A 27981-nucleotide genomic window follows, 5' to 3' on the forward strand; every position below is an offset into this window, starting at 1 on the left:
TTAAAAAAAAAATTAAATAATAATAATAATAATAATAATAATAATAATAATAATAATAATAATAGTAATAATATTATCAATAATTAAAAAAATATATAACTAATAGCAGCAGTGGTGGCTCGTGCCTTTCTTGGATGGGTGTTCAAAAAAAAAAAAAATGAGTAATGAACACACTGATATATTCTCGTATAGCTGAGTCATACGTCAGAGATAAACCAGTTCTAATATGCATGTACCAAATCTACGCATATAAACCAAAATTAAAACCATTAAACAAGAGTAGAGTAAAATTAATTCATAGGACTCACCTTCACTGCTGTTGTAGATGCTGCTGAAGATCTAGATTTATTTTGAGAGAAACTCCATGCGCCTAGTTTTGAGAGATGCAAATTTATCAATAACTTTATTATTGAAGTCTCTAATGTCGTTAAAAAGTTTTTTTTCCACTGCCAACATAGCCAATGTACTTAATCAGTCTTTTGTCATGGTGCGGAGGAATGTTTTAATCCTCTTTTAATTTAACACACAATTTCACACATGTCCGTCTCCAAACTTCAAGTGTTACTGTTTCAATTTTCAATACTCACCATTGCAGCTTGTATTTTCCTTACTTTGCTGAACAAAAGCCAACAGAATCAGCTCCCGTGCATAACGGTATTTTGAAAAGAAAGGGTAAAGCGAGAAAACGAGGAAAGAGGGAGAAAGGAACAGGATGACAGACCCAAGGGAGATGGAGCATCTCTGTTTCTCTGTCACTAGCACATTAAGACCTGTGCGAGCAGAGCTATTGTAACCATTGTAACAAACCAGAAAATATTCTCACCTCAGGCTGTTTCACTCTGCTAGAGAAAAATTATGCGAGCTGCTGTCAACCTGTCCCATGGAAATTTAAAGACACATGACACTCGAACAGGACATTCTCTCAAGACGAAAAATGTAGGAACGTCATTGCACATTGGAAAGTAATAGATGTAATAATATAAATACAATAATATGTATGATTATTGTTGGTTTTTAAGGTGTTCATGTGCTCCTGTGCTCATAGAGGAACCGCTGCTGAATAGCAGGTACTTGGCTATTCATCATTCATTCATATGAAGCCAGTTGTGTAGGTCAATTTACCACCAGAGTCGTCCAGAATATGTCACAGAAGGCTGGTCTATGCTACAACTGTGATGAGATGATTTGTTGGGATGCTAGAGGGGAACTGGAATGCCCAGAGAAAATCCCTGTGTTATCTGGACCATAGGCTTGCCCGACACAAGTTATAAATCAGGGGTATGCCAGGGATCAAACCCAGGTCCACAGGATTATAAGTCCAGCACTCAAGCCACTAGACCACTGTGGCAGCTATAATAATAGTAATAATAATAATAATAATAATAATTTATTTAACTATACCTGAACAAAATAATACAGTAGACGAGATGCTAGTGGTATTCAAAGGAAAATTTCAATTCTGAAAATATACTGAAACACCTGCAAAATACGAAACAAAAATTTTCTCCACAACACTCAAGAATATTCTATATTTGTAACATTGAAATTACTCTGGAACTCAGCCTGCAGGAATGCTAAACATGCTCCCTAGAGCACAAACATTACCATTCCTACTTCTTCCTCTCTCTGTCTGCGACTCTGTTTTCATTCTATTCAGCTGCAGAATATAAACATTCAGTAGTGAACAGCTTACAGAATAACTGCTGAAGCTTTCCTGGCGACGTGATAATTCGAAATTTTCTCGGGCTTCCAGCCAGGTCATGAGTTGGTGATCCACCACCTCATGACCTGGCTGGAAGCCCGAGAAAATTTCGAATTGAGCTTACAGAATATTTGAAAATGGCACTGTCTAAATTACCAAGATACAGCTTCAATAAGGAATGAGAATATGATTATTTTGTTGTTGAAGGAGATAATAAAGTTAATTGCCTGTGACGTTCAGTTCAGTTCCATTATATATGGCATTATAAAATAAGATGTCATTTCAATGCTGTCCATGGTAAAGATTAGGGGGAGAAAAGCAAACTTACAGGTACTGTACGTAATTATGTACAATTGCTATTGTATAGTTTATTTTATAGAATTTTATTTTTATTTCGTATTTTTTAATTTTGTAAATAACAAAATGGTTAAACGATTATTGTATCCTTTATTGTATGAAATTTTGTTTTCACTTTGGATTTTTTTAATTTCATAAATGACAAAATGGTCAAACGATTTATTGCCAACAGTTTCATAAAAACATCATGGAAAAGTGTTCGAGATTTATATCAGTTATTGCCAATAGAAATGGATCCTAACATGAAAAATGAGTAGGTCGTATAATTGCAATGTTTGGATTGACATACTGTTGTGAACAGTTTTTTTTAAGAATATAAATCAATTGCACACTCAAGGTTAAATGATTATCATCTTGTCTCTTCTGTGCATCCATGTACTAACACAATCCAGCCGAATATTGATACATTAGTGAAAAAAAAAAAGAGGTGTCACCGATCAGTTAATCACTAAATAGAGTACAGTTCAATTTTTGTGTGTGTGTGTGTGTGTGTGTTTTTATCCTAATTTATGTTTAGAGTGTTGATTGTTTCTAAACATGAGTTTATGTATTAATCACCACTGAAGGAATTTTGAGATTCAGAACAATGCATGAACGTCAATCGTCTGTAAAAGATTTGAAGTGAGGTTGACCTCATACTTTGCCCTTCAACTGAGTTTGACATGACTGATTTAATGTACGCAACAGTGCATAAAGTGTTGAAATGTTGTTGAGAATATGGTGTAGCCAATTTCCAATAGAGGGAGAAACGTCACTATTGGTTTATTTCTTCTTATTTTTTTAAGTAGGTTATTTTACGACACTTTATCAACATCTTCGGTTATTTAGCGTCTGAATGAGATGAAGGTGATAATGCCGGTGAAATGAATCCTGGGTCCAGCACCGAAAGTTACCCAGCATTTGCTCAGGTTTATTTCTTATCTCCTGCTTAGAGTCTGCTGAGAAATCATAGATTAGTTGTGGTTGGTACACTTAAGAGGGGTGGAGAAAGGAAATTTCGCCTCATTTTATTGAAATAAAAACGAGGCCAGTAAATAGCAGCATATTTGGGTTTGGACAACCAGGTGTCTTGATATCATACACACAAAAAAGTGGCAAGTTCGTGTTGGTACTCTCCACAGTCCATGAAGTTGATGAAATTGAACCTTCAATAGAGATTTTAATAAACCGAACTCGTCACTTAAATTTACCAAAGTTGGAGTGGATGTAATGGATGAATTATTATAAAAGGAAGCTATTCTGTCTCGTGTGTGGTGGTCATTGACAGATTGCTATTCACTCCTAAACACAGCGGGGATAAATTGTTATGTGATTACCCAAAGCAAATTGAATGGAATGAACCACAGAAACTTTCTGAATAACTTTCAAATGTTTTGCGCTGAGAGTACATGAAATATCATGCTACTCTTGCTTTATTTCCCTGTCTAAAACTTGTCGAAATTCTTAATGAAAAGAGATTTGCTGAAACAGAACCTGATTAGCAATTACATAGGAAGATACAGCCACTGTGACAGAAAGAACAAAAGACAAAAATAAATGTATCCACTCTTCACATTACATCCGCCAGGTATTTACATGTGTGGATTATGCTAATGGATATCATGATGCTGATGAGGATGTTGAGTGAAGAAGTGAAAACAAATCTGGACAAAAAGTTAAATAAGAGTACACACAGATAATTCTAAAAGTTTTATTATTTTAAGTATCATAACCATGTCTGCTTTAAAAATATTGTAAAAATCATGCTTGTTTTTATACTACATTTTTACAAAAATAAAAACTTAATAGCAGAACAAACGAACAGAAAATACACAGCAGTTAGTAGTGTTTGGAGCCAACAGAGCACAACTCCTTACTCTGAGAGTTCAGACTTAAGACACTGAGAAGCATCAGTCACGTCAGTCAGTTTGGTTTAGAATTTATTAGTGAGATGACATGTTACCCGTACTCAGTTCTGTTATAAAATTATTATCATTATGCATAATTTACATACACTCTTCATTTTTAGTTATGTCATAACATATAGTACAAAACAAATGGTTTTATGTATATGTATGTACAAACGGACTCTTGCAGGACAATGGTAAGGCAATTCACAAGAAAATATCCTGACAATCCTGTTCTATACTAGAATGGTACCTCATTCCACAACAAAAGCACGTGGTCGCTTCTGATATACTGTAATTATTGTTGGTTGATTCGTGCGTAACATTTTTGGGTGTGGTAACACACAGGTCAGTACAAGAAGTCATTGTTGAAAATGGACGTGCATTTAAAAGTAATATAATAAACAGCTTATGTGGCAAAAGAAAAAATTATAAATAGGACTAGGCCTACATATATATATATATATATATATATATATATATACAATAAATATAAATAAAGGTATAAATTATGTATTAATCATAATTATTATCATCTTTCATTAAGTTTTACTATTAGACCATTCATTACGTTAGTGCACTTTATTAATATACTATATTCTGGATGTGATGATGGCAGGTTAAGATGAGATTACGCAGTGCTCAGGTCAATGAGGTCGTATACACATTCTATGTCGCATTATTACTCAAGATGACATCATCCAAAATGCAGACATTCTTTATCAGGAAGGTGTTTCAATATTAAATGTTGTGTTAGGCCTATCTACTGTATACTATGTATACTTTAATCTGACTACTGTGTACACATTTTCTCTGTTTTGTATTAATGTATTCTACTTCTTAATTGCAATGAAATTAGTCGTACATTTTGTCCTAATAATATGAATTAGCAGCTAAGTTTTCGTTTAATACTTGCAAATCGCAATATTGCATATTTTTTTAAATCAAGAAACCATTTATAAAGAGAAACTATTTTTCTAATTGCGCAATGCTGTACTTCGGTGTACAACCAATTGCGAGATCCTTGCCCACGTGCATTTGTTGATACGAGGTACCATTCTAAGAGCGTGCCAAGTTTAGTTACAAAAACTGTTGGTCATCAACTTGTTAAAAAGTTACGGCAAACAGGATATCTTAATGACAAAACCTGTTACCGTATGTAGAATTCTTATGTAAGAAAAATTAGAGGAATAAGTGAATAACTGGGAAATGCACTAAACAATTTCCCCACCGGCTTGCTGAAGAGAGAGACATTTAAAAATCCTCATTGAGAATTGCCACTGAAATGCTTAAATTACATCCCTATAAAATTACAGTGGTCCATGAATTGCTACCAGCAATCACGCAAGTAGAGTCCAATATTGTAACTGGATGCTAGAGAGTGTTGCTGAATTAATTACGTTTTCCTTTGAAGCATAGTTCGAATTACATGGGGCCACGTTATTTCACAAACAACAAGTTCCGTACTGGAGCACAGAAAACCACCAGCTTGTGCATGAAGTTCCAAAACATGATGAAAAGATTGGTGTGTGTTGTTGTGGTTTGAATGTACTCAGAATATGGAGTCAATTTTTAATGAAGACATTATCAATAATACAAGATATCAAGCAGACATGTTAAGACCCCTTTTTTTTTTTTCAAGCAACTAACAGATATTGAATGCGAGCAATCATTCTTTGAACAGGATTTTCCTACTGTGCACATTGCTTATGAACCACTAGATATTATTTCGAAGACTTTTGGGGACAAAGTTATCAGTACTGGGTTGTGGTCCCTTGTAACCTCGATCTCACTCCATGTAATTTTTATTTGGGGGGGGGGGGGGGAATTGAAAGACAAAATTCATAAAAAAATAACCCTCACACATTAGAGGAACTAAAAGAAAATATGAGTCGAAAAGTTGCTTTAATCACACCTGAGAAACTTATGCAAGTTAACGGCAACTTTCTATGTAGATGTCGAGAATGTGTTGCTATTGAGGGACGCAGTTTTCAACAATTCTTGCAACACAAGTTAGTGCTCATTTCTATGTTTTAAAAATCAAATTGATTCCAGTAAAAATAGTTACATTGCATGCTATTAATAGTAGTGATGTTAGCTCCCTTTTCTGGTTACAACGTAGGTTTCGTGCAGGCATTGAATGGAATCTGATGATCCCAAATGCTACTAACCACTATAAGAATACAAAGAAGGAAAAAAGTAACTCCAACTGGCTTAAAAATATTCATCCACACACATATTAAATGCTGCACATTCTCATGTACAATGGTACAGCACACATTCTTCTGGGTTAAAAATAAGTTTTCAGAATTTCGTGAATTATTGATAATTAAGGTTTTCTAATACATCAGTGTTCGTATGCTACATCTTTATGTGATTCTGAATAACTTAAATTTGGGTGATGAATCCAAATGTTTCTTGGCAGGAAATGCCAATTTGAAGTTCAGTTTTGAGCTGATGCCAAAGTACGAAAAGTAATCTTGTACTTCAAACACTCTATTATGTTCCTTGTTAAGTAGAATATAAATCACATGAATCTTCTAAGTAATCCTCAGACTCTATAGGCGTGCGCAAATTATCAATCTTTTCTTTAAAGTAAGTGCCTTCATCAAGTGTATTAGTGCCATAATCACAGTCGACTGCACTGAAAGCAGATTTCGTATTTACTTCTTTGTTACATGTTATCCCATATTCTTCCAAAAAACTTAAAACATGTTCTCTCTTTTTAAGAACATTAAATATCAGTCGTTTTGGTTTAGGTAGGATCTTTTCCAGCATAAACACAAGATGATGATGGAAACACTGAAATGGGGTTCCTGTTGCTGTGGAAATGGTCACCCAGTCTTGAACACAACAAAGGGGAGTTACTGGATGTCCAGCAAAGAAAGCTGGATTTGCGAGAATGCCCCGAGCTGCCATCACTCCTATAAACACACATTACGTAATATAATTTATGATAAAATAAATACGTCGCAAAACAATTATTTCGTGAAATTTGGCTATTTCTTACAAAATATTTATCTGAAATACAGCAATTTTAAATAAACTGCACATATTAACATTTACTTCTTGCACAACTGCACATATGTAAAAGCTGATAATGATCATAACTGTGACAGAATATTCGGATAATGCCATCCACGAAGTTACAAGACGTGATAGAGAGGATCAAAACATGTAATTTCAGGATAGGACACTACCTCCTAAGTCGCAACATTATCTAAAACTTCAATGGGCCATGCTGTAGTCCTGCAGGTTAATGAAGTCTTAAACTTCGATCTAAATATCATTCTAAATACTCTGATGGGGTCTCCAATTCCTTCTGAAATTGATTCTGAAGTTATTAAAGCATATGTGACTTAATTCAAGTTCATTCCAAGTCGTCATCATCATTGTAATGCAGTACTATAGCACAGTACTGTAACATGCAATCTTGTTCTAAGTCAAAGAAGAGTCATCCCGACATTTTTGTGAAACTCCATGCAGAACTAAATCCTGCATTCTGTAATAGATAAACACTGGCATATAAAATTAAGCATTTATTACTAATTAAAATATCTCTAAAAATAATAATAATAATAATAATAATAATAATAATAATAATAATAATAATAATAATAATAATAATCGCAGTATAACAGAGAGGGTTCGGAATTGAATGGGTTAGATCAGGGTTTGGACTCGAATGGGTTAGATCAGCTGCTTGTCTATGTGGATGACGTGAATATGTCAGGAGAAAATCCACAAACTATTAGGGAAAAAACAAGAATTTTACTTGAAGCAAGTAAAGACATAGGTTTGGAAGTAAATCCCAAAAAGACAAAGTATATGATTATGTCTGTGACCAGAACATTTACGAAATAGAAATTAATCCTTTGAAGAGGTGTAAAAACTCAAATATATTGGAGCAACAGCAACAAATATAAACGACACTCGGAAGGAAATTAAACTCAGAATAAATAAGAGAAATGCCTGTTACTATTCGGTTGAAAAGCTTTTGTCATCCAGTCTGCTCTCAAAAAAGCTGAAGGTTGTTCTGTATGGTTGTAAAACTTGGACTCTCACTTTGAGAGGAACAGAAGTTAAGGGTGTTTGAGAATAAGGTGCTTAGGAAAATATTTGGAACTAAGAGGGATGAAGTTACAGGAGAATGGAGAAAGTTACACAACGCAGAACTGTACGCATTGTATTCTTCACCTAACCTAATTAGGAACATTAAATCCAAATGTGTGAAATGGACAGAGTACATAGCATGTATGGGCGAATCCATAAATGCATATAGAGTGTTAGTTGGGAGGCCGAAGGGATGAAGACCTTTGGGAAGGTCGAGAAGTAAATAGGAAGATAAAATTAAAATGAATTCGAGGGAGGTGGGATATGATGGTAGAGACTGGATTAATCTTGTTCAGTATAGGGACTGATAGCAGACTTATGTGAGGGCGGCAATGAATCTTCAGGTTCTCTAAAAGCCATAAGTAATAATTGCAGTACAGTATTGGTCCCAATATTTACATTAACTGATATTGATATTATGTTGTTTTGTTGTGCTGTTTCTAAGAGACATTTTCCAAACTTCTTTAGAGACAGTCAAAACAATTTCAAGTCATTCAGAAATAACTGTTTTCCTGTTGCTTGAAAGAAGCACAGCACATTACATAAGATGCAGTCTGCTGTGGAATAGAGATGGGAAAAATTGCTCGTTTTTCGAAAACACTCTACTTATTCTGGTTCACTTGCTGAAATGTAAGGTCCGAAATAACAAATTAATTGTGAACTGCTAAAACTGTCGTGAGAGAAGTTTCAGGAGAATGTAATAACATCATCTAACACAGTAGCAGCTGGTGCTCAAAATAATGAGTGTGCTACAATTTCTATATTAGCCTACTGTATACACATATATGTATTTATCTTAATTTGAGACTCGCCTAGTGACGAAATATGAAATCCATACGACGTTCCTTCCTATTGCAGAACCTGTCAATTACCCTGGTGTTAAACCCTTCATCTTGGACATCATACTCTTTTCTATTGACAGTGTTGCAAGAGCAGTGAGGCGATCCTAGGACATAGTGTTCCTCAAAAACGTTTTTATGCGTTTTAAGCAAGAAAAACATCTTTCTGGCTCAGCAGTGGTGATTGCTGTTGTAACCAAAATATTTAACAACTTCGTTACTTCACAGAATGGATCCTGTGAATTGTTGGAGACTATGTATCGTAACAATTGAACAGCTCTATCTATATTTCGGAAGTCGGGTCTTCAGTATAGAACTCCAAGTTGTATGTGGAACACGTTTTTGTTCAGTACAGTATAGCTGTTGACAGGAACTTTGCGTTCAGGAAAATTAGGCTATGCGAAAAATTGCCAGAAAATTTGCTGTTTAATAATTTTGTCGCGTCTAGGTAGCTTAAAGACTGGAAACGATGAGTAGTTTCCTGAATTATACGGTCACATACTTCCTTGGCATCAATTTCCTGGGATTCCATATTCCGTCTCCTGCTGACTGATTCAGGAGGAACCTCAAAAAGCAGGTAGACGGCAGCAGCAGTAGGACACGAATTACCAAATACATTGTAAATAGTTCCGAGTTCTTCCACAAACAAGCATTCTTTCCCCACGTAAAAATAGCCAATCAGGGCAGTGATTTCAGCTTCGCACATGTGCATTTTAATTGTCTACATTCTCATGTAGAGTTTTGAGTAGCACATTGTATCCCCTGAGGCACCAAAGAGCTAAGAGCGAAGACTAAACACTCTATAACGCGTCATGAACATAACCACGGGAAATTATCAAATGGCAGATCAGATACTATGGTGGAATGGCAAATACATTATTTGAGCAAACATTATCATTGTGCTGTAGCACTGTAGCACATAAGGACGGGCCGCCCCTGATCTAACACACTATTGGGGATGAGTGGAATGAACTTTACTATCTGAACTACTTAACTAGCAAGCCATCAAGCCGAGGCTATTGTTCATTATCAAATTGCAACATGATGCATGGGATCCCTCACCTTTACAACCACGCTGGTAATCTGGATGTTGGCACACTGATACTGAACATGAGAAGAAATCTGTGCAAGAATTTAGAGAAAGCACTATAAAAAAAGAAATTAAAAGAAGAAAACGCTAAAACACTACTCAACATCACAACACAAAAAATGAGCAGACTTTTTAAACATACATTGGCTAAGACAGTGTATGTCATTTTCTGTTTGCAATAGTGGAACCATATCCGATTAACATCAACAAGCACAGATAAATCTTACAGACTCTAATATACACCATTTCTCCCTTTTTAAAAACATGTTTGTGAAATTCAGCTACAAGATAGCTTCACAGCCAAGTGCAAGAAATGCTTAGATTTACACGTAAATATGCTGAAGACTACACTTACCATCACAGCCAGTTTTCTGATGCAATTCTTCAGCACCAACTAAGCTCTTCACATCGCCATTGGCAATCATCGGAACTCCAATGCTCCTCTTTATCTCACATAGAGCTTCCTCATTTATGGGTTGATGTTTCTGTACTGGTGTACGGGCATGCACGGTCAGGAATGAGACACCAGCACTTTCCAGAGTCCTGCACAGTTCCACAGTGCTCCTATACGGATCAAATGAAACAAGTTGTTAAATAGGAAACAAAAGAATATATAAATATGAACAAAACAATAAAGCAGAATCATAAACGAAAACAGCTTCTAACTTCAGTATAATCATTTAATGTTGATATTCGCTAGCAAAGAGAATTCACTTTGATCTTGCCAGCTCCTCTAATTATTACATTTGTGAGTATACACTCCTTGAATCAGATCAGTTACTGGAAGTGAAAGTTAATGAACTTCTCCTATATATTTTGACGTGTAAATATTGTGACTGAATGAATGAATGAATCTATGGCATGACAGCCCATGAAGCATCAAGGCTTATCAGCCGACTGTGGCCTCATGTTCATTTGCCTCTACAGAGGTGAACGATCATCCTAATGATACAGGACATTTCAAAATGATGGAGCAGATTTCAACAAATTATTTCAAACAAACCATAACAGAGAGAAAAACATTCCGCACATCACAGATAGAGAAAGGTTCAAAGATTAGCTCTATGGTCAGTGAGATAGTATGCACTCAACATGAGCACCATGTGCTAGCACAACAAACGTCAAAACAGAAGGCCATTTCTTGTCACATATAAATCAAATGGTCATTGAGTTTACAGCTTCCACAATTCAATGTTGCAATTCTTGAAGATTTGCGGACATAGGTGGAATAACATTTTGTCTTTAATGAAATTGCAGGCAGTAAAGTCTGGAGACCTAAAAGGCCACAGACGATGAGCAAGATCTTGTTGTCCACCTCTTGCAATCCATTGTCGTGGAATGGTGTCATTCAGATAACACTGGACCTCTAAGTGGAAATGAGGTGGTGCATCATCCTGCATGAAAATGAAGTCATTCGAATCTTATTGACGTTGGGGAATAACCAGTTTTCTAGAAGGAGATCCGAATGACTACATTTTCATGCAAGATGGTGCACTCCTCATTTCCACTTAGATGTCTGGCATTATCTGAATGTCACCAATCTGCGACAATGGTTTGGAAGAGGTGGACAAGATCTTGCTCATCGTCTGTGCCTTCCCAGGCTCCAGACCTTACCCCTTGCAATTTCATTAAAGACAGGTGTTTGTTCCATCTATGCCACATAATCTTCAAGAACTGCGACATCGAATTGTAGAAGCTGTGGACTCAATGACCAATTCATTCATGTGTAGCAAGAAATGGCCTTCCACTTCGATGTTTGTTGCACTACACATGGTGCTCATGTTGAGTGCATACTACCTCAGTGATCATAGGACTAAACTTTGAACCTTCCTCTATCCAGTGATGTGCAGAATATGTTTCTGTCTTGTATGGTTTGTTTCATATAAATTTTTTAATTTTGCTCCATCATTCTGAAATGTCCTGTACTGTGAGAGTTATTGATATGATGATAAGCGAATCATATGAACCCACATTACAGAAGGAATTTACTTTGAAAATAAAAAAGAGACACATAAAAGCATAATTCTTTTACGTTATTATATTTCTGAACAAAATTATATATTACAAGGAACATTATTCTTTTACACTATTTCTGTGATCTAATTCAATCAAAAATTATTAACACTTTAAGCTCAGCTGTATTTAAATATCCAGCATATTCCCATGTCAGTGCTTCTAATGCCTCCACTATGAAATATGTTCGTGAAGTGGAAGTATTTAACATAGAGACATCTATTCATCTATTCTTTACCATGAATATTAGATGAAATGGAGTGTTGAATGGTTAAGAACTTATATCAATATTACAGTTCTTTCCCTCAATTAAAAAATCGCAAGAGTGAAGAACCAGGTCCTTGGAGATTTAAATGCTGGGTTCAAAGTGTTAAATTAATTCCGCTTCAACAGACAAGTTAAATAAATGATAAAAAATTCCAGAGATACCAAATTACGTGTTTCGATGGGAATCCATCTTTATTTACCAATTTTGGCATTGAAATTAATAGCTGATATGCTATTTTATGTGTAAGTCACAAGGGCAACAGCATGCAGAAACAGAAAGCTCCTAAAGAAACAGAAGATTTAGTAAATTATGTTGAGTGAAAGCAAGAAACTAACGTGCAATATGGAAAAATGACATTTATTGTATGTCAACAGACACAGTCATTCCTTTTACAGTAATTCATAATACAGATGCATGTGTTGAAATGTGACACATTAACAGGACGTGAGATAAATGTAAACAGAAGATGAAGAGGGTACTTTTCTTTTAGCTTGTTGTTCACTTTAACCACATTATTTTTATACTAATGGCGGGTACTTGACTGTTCGTCATTTTCATCTACATAAAGCCAGTTCTGTAGACCAATTTACCGACAGAGTCAATTACCACATTAAAATTACATGCTCCTTTTTCATTGTATCATCGCGAACTTTCTTCATTACTGATACTTTAATTTTTCTAGACACTGTTAACTTTACATAGTTTTGTATTTTTTTCTTCACAATATTTGTATTGATTGTTATGTCTGATATTTTTGCGTCCATTAGAGTCTTTTAAATTAGTTACATTTCGTTATTTTCGTTAGCAACTGCTTAAATTAGTTACTTTTTGGTTACTTTCGTTACTGGTTGATACCCAGAAAGTGTATTTCTTTCAATCACTCATAATCAAGGTTTTGTCAGTAACCTTGTGTCCATTCACTTGAATCGGTTTTTTACTGGTTATTTAATAACACTATATCAACTATGAGGCTATTTAGCAACAGTGAAATTGTGATGAGCTGGTATTTTGATGAGATCAGACCAAAGATTCACCATGGATTACCTGACATTCACCCGACAATTGGGGAAAATGTTGCGAGACCATTTTCGTAACCTTGAGCCACGCTTACGGTCCCATCAGGTGAAGTATTAATAAGAGTAACAGCAATGAAATGTTATGGTCTATTTCAATTACGTAGTTATCTAAGAATATTCTAGGATTAATTATTGAGAAGATATCTCTCAGTGTAAGCAGTCCAGAGGATCAACTTAAAGAACTTTCAATACAAAGGGAGTGTGATAAATCATGTCTCACTCGGTAAGTGACTTATTTGAAAGCGTAAACTACTACTCAAATTATGTGTTTTTAAGCAGACAAATAATGAATTTGAATCTCATTTACTATTGAATACCTATACAGCACATACTGACACGTTACACCAAATACACAAACGTCTAAAAAGGAAGCCACAAAAATGTGTGAATGTCATATGTACACCCTTAAGATTTACATTTTTCTTATCACTCAAAATTAAATAATGTATTCTGTGGAGACCTTCTTTACGAAAATAACCCCTGATTAGAACATGATTAGAAAAACATAACACTCTAATGCGACAGTACTGTCACCAATGAAGGTATCATGAAATTATATCTATTGCAAGTAACATTTTAATAAAAACGTTTTTTTTAATTTCTCCCATCTTTTGTAGTTTCAACAATATGGTTACTAATATTTAATTTAGCGATCTTTCAAACCATACAGGTTAGTATTCAGAGACTGTAGAGTAATGCAGAAAAACTGGAGCAATGTTAGAAAAAGAATGTGACGACAATCAATATATTCGTGAAAAACCTGTTGCAAACCACAAATGTTAATAGTTTTGCTATGTACCCAAACCCTTCAGCTTTCAGGTTTGTAATGCAAAAATATTCCACAGTTTACTTACTGGTTATTTACAAAATCTAAATAAGTGACGGGTATGAAGGGTACAGAAGTGAAGTAAAGTCTAGTTTATTTCTACCTTGCATAACCATCACCTCAGATTCTCCATGATGCGCAACTTCACTGAGACCGTGAATGGCCCTGGAATTCTATTCTTCACTTGCAGGATTATATCTCTTATCAGGTGAGGTTTCTTGAGAAGGGATGCTCCATAACCTTCATTCATAGCCCATTTTTGTGGACAACCACAATTCAAATCCACACCATCAGTGTAACTGCAAGTATAAGAAATTTAGTGCAGTCAGGACTTGTGAAATCACACTAGTAAGCACTTCAATATCAGACATACAGCATGCTTTCATTCAGTAACAGAGAAAAAAAACAGCTGCATTGAAGGTGAGCTCCTACAAGTGACACCCACAAAGTACATAAATTCTACAAATTTTTACATCCTTTTATATCTGGTTGGATTTTTCCGAGGTTTTCTCCCCTCAACCACCTGAAGCAGAATTGCTGGTTAACTCTCAGAATTGGACCTCAGACTCATTTCGTCTTCATTAATTTCAACTTCATCTATCGTCTTCAATAGCTTCATGTCGACCAGAAGATCCAGTAGACGTGGTGCCATGTTCACCTACAGTGTCATATGATTGGGGAGCTGCATAGTTCCCAGGGAGGCATAGGGGTTTTCACAGTAGACCAGGAAGCCATCAGTCTATGTAACTCCCTCGGACATATGGCATCAAAGTGAATCACGATATCTACAGTACTGCAATCTTCAGGTCAATATATGATACAGAAGGCCGTAGCACGCAATTTGCGAACAGATGTCTCGATCTGAGGAGGCTGCAGAATATGAACAGGAAGACTCTGTCAGACCTGGATGCCGTAGCTGAATCCATAAGATGGCACAAAACAGTGAATCACATACTTACAGGAATGCGGCTCTAAGGACTTCAATAATCGTCCCATAATAAGGAGGTTGGCACAATAAGCCTCAGGCTGTGGCACAAACTTTTGGCTCCTCCTCAGAAAGGAGGGGGGGAATCCTCTTATACTTGAATCTCTAGAAATTAATTCTTTCTGTTCTATTTCGAAGTATACATATAAATAATAATAATAATAATAATAATAATAATAATAATAATAATAATAATAATAGCAACAGTAACAAATATAAATGAGACTCGGGAGGAAATTAAACACAGAATAAATATGGGAAATGCGTGTTATTATTCGCTTGAGAAGCTTTTATCATCTAGTCTGCTGTCAAAAAATCTGAAAGTTAGAATTTATAAAACAGTTATATTACCAGTTGTTCTGTATGGTTGTGAAACTTGGACTCTCACTCTGAGAGAGGAACATAGGTTAAGGGTGTTTGAGAATAAGGCACTTAGGAAAATATTTGGGGCTAAGAGGGATGAAGTTACAGGAGAATGGAGAATGTTATACAACGCAGAACTGCATACATTATATTCTTCACCTGACATAATTAGGAACATTAAATCCAGACGTTTGCGATGGGCAGGGCATGTAGCACGTATGGGCGAATCCAGGAATGCATATAGATTGTTAGTCGGGAGACCGGAGGGAAAAAGACCTTTGGGGAGGCCGAGAGGTAGATGGGAGGATAATATTAAGATGGATTTGAGGGAGGTGGGATATGATGATAGGGACTGGATTAATCTTGCACAGGATAGGGACCGATGGCGGGCTTATGTGAGGGCGGCAATGAACCTTCGGGTTCCTTAAAAGCCATTTGTAAGTAAGTAAGTAAGTAATAATAATAATAATAATAATAATAATAATAATATACAGTAAAAAAGGAACAGAATTTACTCCACGAATACTGCAGCAGTAGACCATTCATTGTTGCTGTATTAAGGTAACAGGTTTGTGCTACCACCAAAATTTTCCTCGTGAAATGTTTCAATTTTTGTTTGTGAGTGCTATTATTTTTAAATCTACTTTACTTAAATAAGTTTTCATCTGACTGATGAATTTTAGGAGCCTTGAGACTTTGGTTTGTGAGGGGGTTGAAAGGCAGGATGGGAGGGCTGCATGGTTTTCGTAAGTTTATTGGGTGTATACATAAAAGCATTCCTTGTGGAATTCTCACAATCACAGTGAATGAGTATATGGAGAATTGTGTGTTACTGGTGTGCATGTAGCTGGAAGCGGTTGTGTTATCCTTCACTGACATTATTTATTTTATGTGCATTCGTTAAAGTAGCATCATACTGGATAACGTGCCAGTTTGGCGCACTTCTTCCTCATGCTGCCTGTCCACTGATGTAATTAATATCAAATTAATCCAGAAGAGGTAACGTTACATCATCTACTTGTTCTCAGAGTTCTTCAAACATCCCATAGCTCTCGTGTGGGAATGAATGCAACAGCTAGCATCATATGTGTGACATTTTTAACTTCTCTATCATCTGGGTCATTTCAGAAGTCATGGCATCTATATTATATCAGCCAATAAAGCTGTAGGAATATAAATTCACTATATGCGATTGAAGGTCACTGGAATGTGCTTCACTATGCTAGTACCAAAATGGGTCCGGGTATAGGAGCCAGTGGGTAAGGGAAATTGAAAGATGCGTAAATAGAAATCATTGTTTTATTATGCATAAAAGATAACAAAGTACATTACTCATAGTTAACATATTTCAAAATAATCCCCCCCCCCCAGACTTCCACACATCTTTGCCAATGATGATGCAGGCACTCAATACCATCAGCTGTGTGCGATTCGTCTGTGTGTACCACCTCTTGTCAAAATGCTGTTAAGTTGTCCTCCCTATTTGCAAACTGCTTCCCACACAGCAGCTTCTTCAATTGTGGAATGAGGTCAAAGTCGCATGAACTGAGATCAGGTGAGTAGGGAGGAAGTTCCAACGCATTATCACTCAATGCTTCTTGTAGCTCAGAATGACACTAACGAGCATTTCTGTCATGAACTGCAATTTTCACATATGACCGCTGTTCAACTTTACTTACATCCATCTTGGAGCACAGCCTTTAGCATAATAACATTGCGTGTGTTGTCAACTAGCCACCAATGCACACAGACGCAATCTGATGGTGGCATCCCATAGAGAGTACAACAGGTTTTCAAACGTATATACTGAACTAACCACATTTTTCGGTTATTCGGAAGATACAACATAGTTGTCACGACTTATAAAATGACCCTCGTACGTTTATTGAAGTCTCTCTGCCTGGATTCGTCTGTAGACTGTTTGTCCAAGACGAAAAAACGGCACGATATTGCACTTGAGGGAAAAACCATAGAAGCACTGTTCAAAATGGCTATCGAAATCGCACAACACTCTCTGCGAATAAATGATATTGACTGTCATTCTATGTGCTGCATTTAATACTTCATTAAGAACTGTGGCATATAGGGTTTGAGATTTGTTTGACAAACGTTATAATTTTAGGTTGAGCATCCATGATACTAAAATATGCACACTTGTTAAATTGATCTGAAAATTAATTAAATTTCAAACTAGTTAATTTAATTTGAAATCGAAGTATCGTTTCCTAGCAATGGACAGTTCATTCTTTATGTCTACAGCAGTTCGGTTATTTGGCATTTGTTGAATTGAATTTAGGTAAAGTTTACATTCGGGAAAATGAGCATTTGAGTTATCGGTTTCAGGGGAATAGATTCGGAAAATTTAATTTGGAAAATGTCTGTTTGGGGAAATGAGCATTTGGGTTATTGAATTCAGGTAGGTGGATTCGGGGAAATGGTCAGGAAGGATTTTATCCACATAGAGTTATTCAAAGTTTTAAGATAAGATTTTAACACAGAGCATTTCTCTTTCACTCACTCTGTAGAAGTGAATTCTGACATATTTCACCAACAATGCAAGAATGAACTTCAAGGACCGTAACTAAGTTCAATTGTTTTTATTTTAGTAGGTTATTTTACGACGCTTTAACAACATCTCAGGTTATTTAGCATCTGAATGTGATGGTGATAATGCCGGTGAAATGAGTCCAGGGTCCAACACCGAAAGTTACCCAGCATTTGCTCATATTGGGTTGAGGGAAAACCCCAGAAAAAACCTCCGGGAATCGAATCCAGGCCACCTGGTTTCGCAGCTAGATGCGCTAACCAATATTCCACAGGTGTGGACACTAAGTTCAATGTATTCCACAAATTCGAAGGATAAAATACAACGTATGTTCACTTTTACTTCCATTTATTGCAAATATAAAGTGAATATTTACCTTCTAACCATTTCTGCAGCATTGGCAAAATCGCTAGGATTCTTTGCTGCAAATTGCACAATCAATGGTCTATCACCTGCAAAGAAAAAGAAAAATATTCTTTAAGACTATGAGTAGGAAACTTTTAGCAACAGGAAGAAAGAAGACACAGAAATAAAAAATACAGTAAAAACTCGTTATTTGAAATTGCTTTATCGAAACTAGCACAGAATTTAGGGCATTCAATATTAAGTTTGATGGATAAGGTTTTTGCATAGGCTAAATTTAAATTGAATTTAAATGTTTTATTGCATGAGGACATAGAAGCTGAAATTATAAACAAGGAGAATGCATATCTCACATGTTTAAATGAAAGAAGTGATGAAAATATAATCAATTACAAGTGATTATCAGCATGGTAATGGTTATACAAGTCTCATCGTAAATAATTTCGAGGGAAAAATTGTTCCGGGGCTAGGCATCGAACCCAGGACCTTTGGTTAAACAGACCAATGAACGCTCTACCAACTGAGCTACCTGGGAACTCTACCAGACACCGATCCAAAAACTGTCTGGTAGAATTCCCCGATAGCTCATTTTGGATCAGTTGATAGAGCATTGGTACATTTAACCAAAGGTCCTGGGTTCGATGCCCGGCCCCGGAAAAATTTTTCCCTCGAAATTATTCAAATCAACTTTACAGGGAGTTATATCTGAAAGCTTGATTTGCAAGTCTCATCTTCATGCAATGCACAGGATACCAGCAAATCAACTTTGCGTCTCACATTGTATTCATTACAAGCAATCAAAACTTAAACACTGCAGCCTAAGTGAGGCCCTATTCTGGGATCAACAGCTGATAGTTGTGTTGAGATTGAGATACTGTTGGTTTAGTTTCTAAGCTGATGTGATTATACTGTATATTCAAACTTATAGAGACATACTGTATATTCCTTCTTCATAATTTAATTTCTCTCTCTCTCTCTCTCTACTTGTGCATGTGAGTAGAAATGTCATTTGAACTGACGCAAGTGCTTCTTGATTCATAAACGTGAAGTGTTACATGGTCAAAGTAGAAAAGGTAATCCTAATGTATGCAATTTTTTTTAACTGTCTCTGCAGAATATAGAGAAAGTGTAGATTTTTCAAACACTCAAGAACTGACTGTTGAGGATAGTGGTGTAGGTAGGTTGTGTACAATACATACACTTCAGAATGTGCAGTGGGACTGTTTCTGCTTCTGAACAAGGGAGGGTACAGATTTTTAAGCCTCAAGGAAAGATACAAAAAGTTCAACATCGAATTACTGGGTTACATGATTTTTTATAAAGACTTTTTTTCACGGAATATTTGACAGGTATTATGATGAAGGGCAATATCCAACAGCAAATAAATTAACATTAGGTATGAGAGAGAACATAAATTTTACAAGGATTCAGTATATTCTACACATAATTAAGAGCATTTACTTCAAGTATAAGAAAATAAATGATGGTAGGGTATCCATAATAATGGAAACGGGAAAAATTGTTTGCAGCTCGCTTTAAATTTATTACGAAATTACATACCTCAAAGCTTCAGGAGACAATCGTCCTCGAGTATGTATGTATTTATTAACACTACAATTGGGTATACACCCGGTGGCAGTGATATATAATATACAATAATTACAATTACACAAATAAAATAAAATAAAAGTAAATGAAATAAAATAAAATAAACGTAAATCTATAAATATTAGATGCACTAAACCCAGAACTATAAATAAAAACTATTCTATAACAACACCTACGATAAGCAAAAGTAAATCTAACTTATAAGTACTTTTATTTCACCCAACTATTACCAATTTAAATAATTACATATCACCTTAATTAATTACATACCAACTTAATTACATATCATCTTAATTATCTTAATTAATTACATATCACCCTAATTTATTTACATATCATCTTAATTAATTACATATAAACTTAATTAATTATATATCAACTCAAATAGTTACATGATACAACTTAAATAGTTACACTGCACCTCCAATTACATTTTCAGTCTAATCTTCTCAACCTTTCCTTAAATGTATTGATTTTAAGAGGACCACCCTGAAAGATTGCCGCAGGTAAGCTGTTCCAGTCTACTATTGTGCGGTTAACAAAGGAAAATTTTGCCACGTCCATTCTTTGTTTTCTACATTTAAACTTCCTAATATGATCAGCCCTTCCTAAGTATGATGGTGTTGCTAATCTAGCATTGATATCGGTCCATGCTTTGTGTCCCATTTATGCCTTAAACAATGCGGTGAGTCTGGTTTTTCGTCGCCTTGATTTGAGAGGTTCCCACCCTAAATCTTTTACTATCTCCTCACCATGTCCCTTCCCCATTTTGACATATTTTGCTGCCTTGCGTTGGACCTTTTCTATTGAATCGATTTGGTTTTGTCTGTACAGATCCCAACCTACTGGTCCATATTCCATAATTGGGCGAACAAGGGTTTTGTACGCTAATTCTTTTGACTTTTGGTTAGATTTCTTCAGAATACACATAGAGAAATGTAATGTATAGATAGGCATAAACAAAATTATTCTAAAAAAAAAATAAATCTGGCAGGATTCTAAAGGCAACAGTGTGCGGTAGTATGAAAGTTCCACAAGGGAAAGGAAGAAGGTTTATAGTATGCCATGCAGGGTGGAAAGTACTCGTTTTGTACCAAATTGTAATAGTATATTGTAATACAAATACGGAAAATATTAGGAAAAATATTGCGTCACCATAAATCTTGCCACATTATTACATTCACGTAGGTGTATTTTGCTATTTCTTACTTTTTATTATTTATGACAATGTTTCAATAAAACTACCTTTAAAACACAGATCTCTATCTTTTTCAGATTACTCATACACTTTCCTTCCATCCATCAGCAGTGTAACCAAGCCAAACAAAAACAACCAACACCTTCCTTAAAAAGTGAATACATTTATCATTGCAATTTCTTTCCAGTCAACTTGTATGGCAGTGGGCTCAACTGCCAGTTAGCAGACCGTGAAATGTTTGTACCTCGTATTTAAATTCACTCTGAAGAAGGTGAATTTATTTCAAGTTACATTCTTATTGACTCAAATGTAAACAGACAAAGACTAAAAGGTAAAATACCAGTACTTAACTTCATACTCTTTCCTCATTCTCATTCTGTATTTCACTAATAGGCTATCAAGGGATGCTCTGTACTATCGAAACACCAAAGCAGATTCTGTTATGAACAACATTAACAATGTTTGTTTGTGATAAAGAAGCAAATATGAATTATCATACCTTTGTTTGTAGTGAATTCACTCTCACGAGCCTTGGAAGATTTTACAAATGAATCTGCAAGTATCATTGGCGTGAAACATAACTGGCAGTTGTACTGACGCACCAATGAACGGAACGCCAATCTATAAACCATGAAAGCAAAAATCAAATTCTTTTACTTCTGAGAACATTCATATTTTTCTGAGACTACTCTGAGCTTACATTCGAACTTTCCAAAATGTTCAAACTGACCAACTTGCAGTGGAACATAGGACTAACAATTACACCACACTGACATTGATGGTGATTAAAACTGAATGTGCAATTTCGAAAAGAGCACATCTCTGAAAAGTGAAAATGTTCACGAATTTAGGGAGAAAAAAAAAACTTACTTAATTTTAAACCATTGTAGTCACACCAACAAACCTTTACAGCTAGCATTTTAAGGTCAACACACAATAGGCCTATAATATGAAAGAAAAAATATATACTTAAGATATTATATTTTATTTTGGAGATGTGTCCTTATCGAAATGCATGGACAATGTTTTTTTATAAATAAGCAAGAATTTGAAAAGAAAAATGGTAAAAAAAATAACACAGAGTATAATATACAAAAAGAAACATAAGTATTATTGACAAATATTAAATGACAATGAATATTTCAAGAAAAATAATATACAAAAATCAATCAGAAGTCCTCTCCTGGTATGTCAATGGCCACTGTAGATTTTTTCGCAATTATTATTGGGCAGCATTTCTGACAGCAGCATATACTGATGCAAGTTGGGCGATCTTTTCACACGAAATGATGTGTAGATGTAATTAGAGTACATATCAGTTAAAAAAAAAAAGTCAGAATATTCGACATGTGCCCTATTCGAAATTGCATACTCAATTACTTCGGACTTGAATTTTCCAGGCAGCATTGCCAATTGTAATGTAATGTTATGTTTTATTTAACGACATTCGTAATTGCCGAGATTATATCAGCGTCGCCAGTGTGCCAGAATTTTGTCCCGAAGGAGTTCTTTTACATGCCAGTAAATCTACTGACATGAGCCTGACGCATTTAAGCACACTTAAATGCCATCGACCTGGCCCGGGATCGAACCCACAACCTCGGGTATAGAAGGCCAGTGTTATACCAACTGCACCAATGAGGCCGACTGCTAATTGTAAAGCTCACTAAATTAATACATAGGTTCTGATTTCAACATACGTAACTATTAACATATGAACAGTGCAAGCAACAGAAATGACTTAATTATTTAACGACGCTTTATCAAATGCAAAGTTATCTGCCATCAGTGAATTGAGTGATATCGAGACAAGACCAGGTTTACCTGAAGTTGCCTTAGAATTGGGGAAAATCTCGAAAAACTCCAAGCAAAATAATCAGCCCAAGCGAGATTTGAACCTACTCCTGACTACAATCTACAGTAGATCAGAAAAGGCTTTCATTTCAAGTTCTATGTTATTTTTAAAAAAATACAACTTATGAACTCCTCAAGATGGAGAGAGTCAAATGGTCTAAATCGTGTCAGCGACAACACAGACATGACAGCCCGGATTTCTAAGCACAGTCAAATAGTAAAATAAGCAAGCAAATAATCACGAAAAATGGTGAAAATAAGCACAAACGAATACACGGAAACAGTAAAATAAGCACGAAAAATGGTGAAAATAAGCAAAAACGAATACACATGATAAATTATTTGTTTCGTAGAATGCTGATTGAGAGGTTTTTGTGAGTTTGTGCTTATTTTCACCATTTTACGTGATTATTTGCTTGCTTATTTTACTATTTGACTGTGCTTAGAAATCCGGGCTTTAGTCATTACTATTTAAAATGCATTGACACTAGCTAATACAAAAAATTAAATGCAAACATTTGACTTATAACTGAAGAACTCACGAGTACCTGCACTTTGACAGCTGATTTTAGGACTAAACAGATATTCAAATATTACAGTACTAAACCTTCTTGACACATTGTTTTACAGGACAAGAAACTTACTTGCTATAACGAACCATGGGAGCACAAACTCGTATTAACTCCTCTTCATGAAATAAGTTCAATACTGGAGAATCACACATCATACACGCCACTTATTTAATGTTTGCAGGGTAAAGTCTAGAATCCGTATTACTTATATATATATATATGATTGAATATTAATCTCAGGTACACCACTTCGCAACCAGCAAACATGCAACAGTGATACAACTCGGTTTGTGACAAGGTTAGAGAAGGTTTAGCTAAGCAACAGTCCATGTTCTGCGACAGCCCTGAGGTCTATGATATAGTAATCGCATACGTTCTAGGAAGTAGTGTAGGCCTACCCTAGGTTTACTTTCACCACGAATTGAGCCCACGACAGCATGCATACAGCTCACGAGAACAAAAATTTAAATGTTTCGTTAACAGGTGGCTCTGTATGCCAAATATCACTTGTTTCGTCCCTCACCATTCTCTTCTCTCGCTTTTCTTTCTTTTATTTCGTTTCTGCCAACTGCCACATTGAACAAAATAAACAGTTACTATGAAAATATAAATCTACTTTCCATTGAAGCCAAAAGACCTGGGACCAGCAACTTTGAACGTACTCCGAAACTATAGTCCAACACTTTCGCCACAGACCCATGGATGTAGTGAAAAAATGAGAAAGAAACTTTCCTTATGAAATGCATGATATCACAGGCGGCATTGGATGACGAAAGGAAATGCCAAGCTTTGATAGCAAATTAAAAGAAGCTTATGCAAAGGAAACCAAAAATCAAAACTAAATAATCTGAGAAATCCAAAGCCAGTTACTAATTATAGCTGCTCTAAATAGGCAGAGGTGGTTACTATGTGAATCAAATAAGAGTATTCTGCGCGATTGGACACATGCACTGATAGATAAGTAATGGAAGGCTGAGGACTTTGACATATCACTGGGTCAGAGGAGGGAATAGCTAAGTGATAGGAGGCTGAGGACTGTGACAAATTTTGAAGGTGTTAGATGGGGCATAGCTAAGTTACAGAAGGTGAAGGAATCTGACAAAGTTAAAAATATGTTAAATGAGGGGATAGCTACGTAATAGGAGACGTGGAATGTGGCAAGTTTAGAGTGGGTTAAATGAGAGGAAAGTTAAATGACAGAAGTAGACATTACTGCTGATCACTATATGCCTAGCTGTTCCGCCAATATTACAAAAGTAATTTTGCAGTAAGAAGAACTGTATAATAAATATTCACTTAAGAATTCCTTTCCACTTCGCTTCCACACTTTCAGCTGTCTCCTCTGTAGCATCAATATAACTTTGGCGACATTACGGAAGTTTCACGCTAGTGTATACTCAGGCTATGCCTTGCATATGCGAATCTGTTACAGGTTAGGTTAGGTTAGGTTGTTTAGGCTTTTGTTATGTCTTGTATAGGCCTATACGAATCTGTAACAGGTAGGTTAGGTTAGGCATTTGTTATGTCTTGTATATACGAAACTGTGACAGGTTAGGCTAGTTTAGGGCTTGATTATGCCTTGCATATACGTATCTCTGCAGAATTTTCAAAGCCTTGTGATTTTTGTGTGAAACGAGCGTTGAACGACTTCCGCCGATTTTGGAATAGACACCGACGCACTTGAACTGCCAACATAGAAAACAAAAAATCACACTCAATCGCTTTCACCTTCATCTTGACGGAATAATAAAAGCCTAAACTAACCGAACCTAACCTAAGTGCGTCGGTGTTTATTCCAAAATCGGCGGAAGTCGCTCAAAGCTCGTTTAACCAATATTCGTTCAGTGGGCGGTGGATACTCTACATTGACCCTTACAAATTTCACCATTTTCACTTCCAAAATCAACCAGAACTACCTCAACGCACGTTTTTAACTCTAGTTTAATCACGAATTAGATTCACATGCAAACTTTTGATTTCGTAGCAGGCATAATTAATTAATAACAGGTTTGGTTAAGATTGACAAAATCTAACCTAATCAAATATTGCTGGAAACAAAAATCGCGTAAACTACAAGCAGAATGAGGTGTACATGGATACACATATTGTGCAACTGCAGAACAGCGAGTGCAAGCAACGGCACAATTCGCTGCCCGGCAGAAGTTGTTATACGGATTCTATAATTTACCCGTTTCCAGTTCGGAGCACCTTTCACTCAACGTCAAAATTTTCACTCCCAATGTCTATTTCATTACTCTTGAAACTTTTGATCATTATTCTTCGTACAACCATTAACGCGAGAAAATCTTCTTTTTCTTTGGTTTATTTTTGGTAACAGATAACCGATCACATAATATACAAATGACAGAAAGCATGAATTTCAGCTGGTTGTCAAGCTGGGAAAAAATCGAAAGTACAGCTGTTTACCACGCAGGACCAAATCACGGCCGATTTGATCAAAAAGCTTGAAATAAAGAGAGGGGTTCAGTCCAACGAACACAGAAGGCTCGTTGTTCAACTATATTTTTCATCTCAATCGCTGCTTAACTAACACAGGGAGCGCTAACATCGTTACTACCCAACATTTTGCAACAGAATTTAACTCTATGAAATGGAAAATAACTATTACTTACTTACTTAATTACAAATGGCTTTCCGAGGTTTTTCCCAACCGTAAAATGAATGCCAGATAATCTATGGCGAATTCTCGGCCTCATCTCGCCACATACCGTCTCGCTATCACCAATCTCATCGACGCTAAATGACCTCTTAGTTGATAAAGCGTCTTTAAATAACCAACTAAAAAAAATAAGGAATCCGCAGGTTCGTTGCCATCCTCACATAAGCCCGCCATCGGTCCCTATCCTGTGCAAGATTAATCCAGTCTCTATCATCATATCCTACCTCATTCAAATCCATTTTAATATTATCCTCCCAACTACGTCTCGGCCTCCCCAAAGGTCTTTTTCCCTCCGGTCTCCCAACTAACACTCTATATGCATTTCTGGATTCGCCCATACGTGCTACATGCTCTGCCCATCTCAAACGTCTGGATTTAATATTCCTATTATGTCAGGTGAAGAAAACAATGCGTGCAGTTCTGCGTTGAGTAACTTTCTCCATTCTCCTGTAACTTCATCCCTCTTATCACCAAATATTTTCCTAAGAACCTTATTCTCTAACACTCTTTATCTCTGTTCCTCTCTCAAAGTGAGAGTTCAAGTTTCACAACCATACAGAACAACAGATAATATAAATGTTTTATAAATTCTAACGTTCAGCTTTTTTGACAGCAGACTAGATGACAGAAGCTTCTCAGCCGAATAATAATAGGCGTTTACCGTATTTATTCTACGTTTAATTTCCTCCCGAGTGTCATTTACTGTATATTTCTTACTGTTGCTCCAAGATATTTTAATTTTTCAACCTCTTCGAAGAATAAATCTCCAATTTTTGTCTTTCCATTTCGTACAATATTCTGGTCACGAGACATAATCATATACTTTGTCTTTTCGGAATTTACAGAGGTGTGAAAATTATTAGAATAATCTTAATTTTAAAGGTTTTTTAATAGTTCCTTCACAATTATAAATTGAATTGATGAATATTGGTATATATTACTATACTGATGTAGGATATATTTACTACTAACAATGCCGGAAAGCATTGTTGTGCATTGGTATTTTTCTTATTTTACAATTGTTATGGGAATTCAGAAATTATTATATTATGTTGGCGGAATTGGAAACATAAAAAATTATATGCACAAAACAGATGTATATGTTCATTTGAACCTTCACAACAATGTAAACGCAAAGAACAATTTGTTTAAAGCATTTCTTAATTAATTTTTTATGTTTCCAATTCCGCCAACATAATATAATAATTTCTGAATTCCCATAAAAATTGTAAAATAAGAAAAATACCAATGTACAACAATGCTTTCCGGCATTGTTAGTAGTAAATATATCCTACATCAGTATAGTAATATTATATACCAACATTCATCAATTCAATGAATATTTGTGAAGGAACTATTAAAAAACCTTTAAAATTAAGATTATTCTAATAATTTTCACACCTCTGTACTTCCAAACCTATCGCTTTACTTGCTTCAAGTAAAATTCCCGTGTTTTCCCTAATCGTTTCTGGATTTTCTCCTAACATATTCACGTCATCCACATAGACAAGAAGCTGATGTAACCCGTTCAATTCCAAACCCTGTCTGTTATCCTGAACTTTCTTAATTGCATATTCTAGAGCGAGGTTAAAAAGTAAAGGTGATAGTGCATCTCCTTGCTTTAGCCTACAGTGAATTGGAAA

General features: G+C 35.6%; 1 protein-coding gene across 3 annotated transcripts; it reads right to left on the bottom strand.

The window, feature by feature from the left end:
* Positions 1–5759: 5759 nt before the first annotated feature.
* On the bottom strand, positions 5760–26105 carry Dus4 (Dihydrouridine synthase 4). 3 transcript variants are annotated; one of them, XM_069837308.1, is made up of 7 exons: positions 25847–26105; positions 23731–23862; positions 21732–21853; positions 18440–18515; positions 14290–14469; positions 10343–10551; positions 5760–6869 (listed from the first exon to the last, which is right to left on the bottom strand). In XM_069837308.1, exons 2-7 carry the CDS (start codon positions 23811–23813, stop codon positions 6457–6459), a joined length of 1083 nt encoding a protein of 360 aa, XP_069693409.1. In that variant the 5' UTR covers positions 23814–23862; positions 25847–26105; the 3' UTR covers positions 5760–6456. The 3 variants fall into 3 exon arrangements, with proteins under 3 accessions (XP_069693409.1, XP_069693408.1, XP_069693410.1); XM_069837307.1 differs by having other exon boundaries at positions 23731–23847; positions 25847–26104; XM_069837309.1 differs by lacking the exon at positions 23731–23862.
* Positions 26106–27981: the final 1876 nt, after the last annotated feature.

Source organism: Periplaneta americana, chromosome 10 (assembly GCF_040183065.1).
Source record: "Periplaneta americana isolate PAMFEO1 chromosome 10, P.americana_PAMFEO1_priV1, whole genome shotgun sequence".
NCBI lineage: Eukaryota > Metazoa > Arthropoda > Insecta > Blattodea > Blattidae > Periplaneta > Periplaneta americana.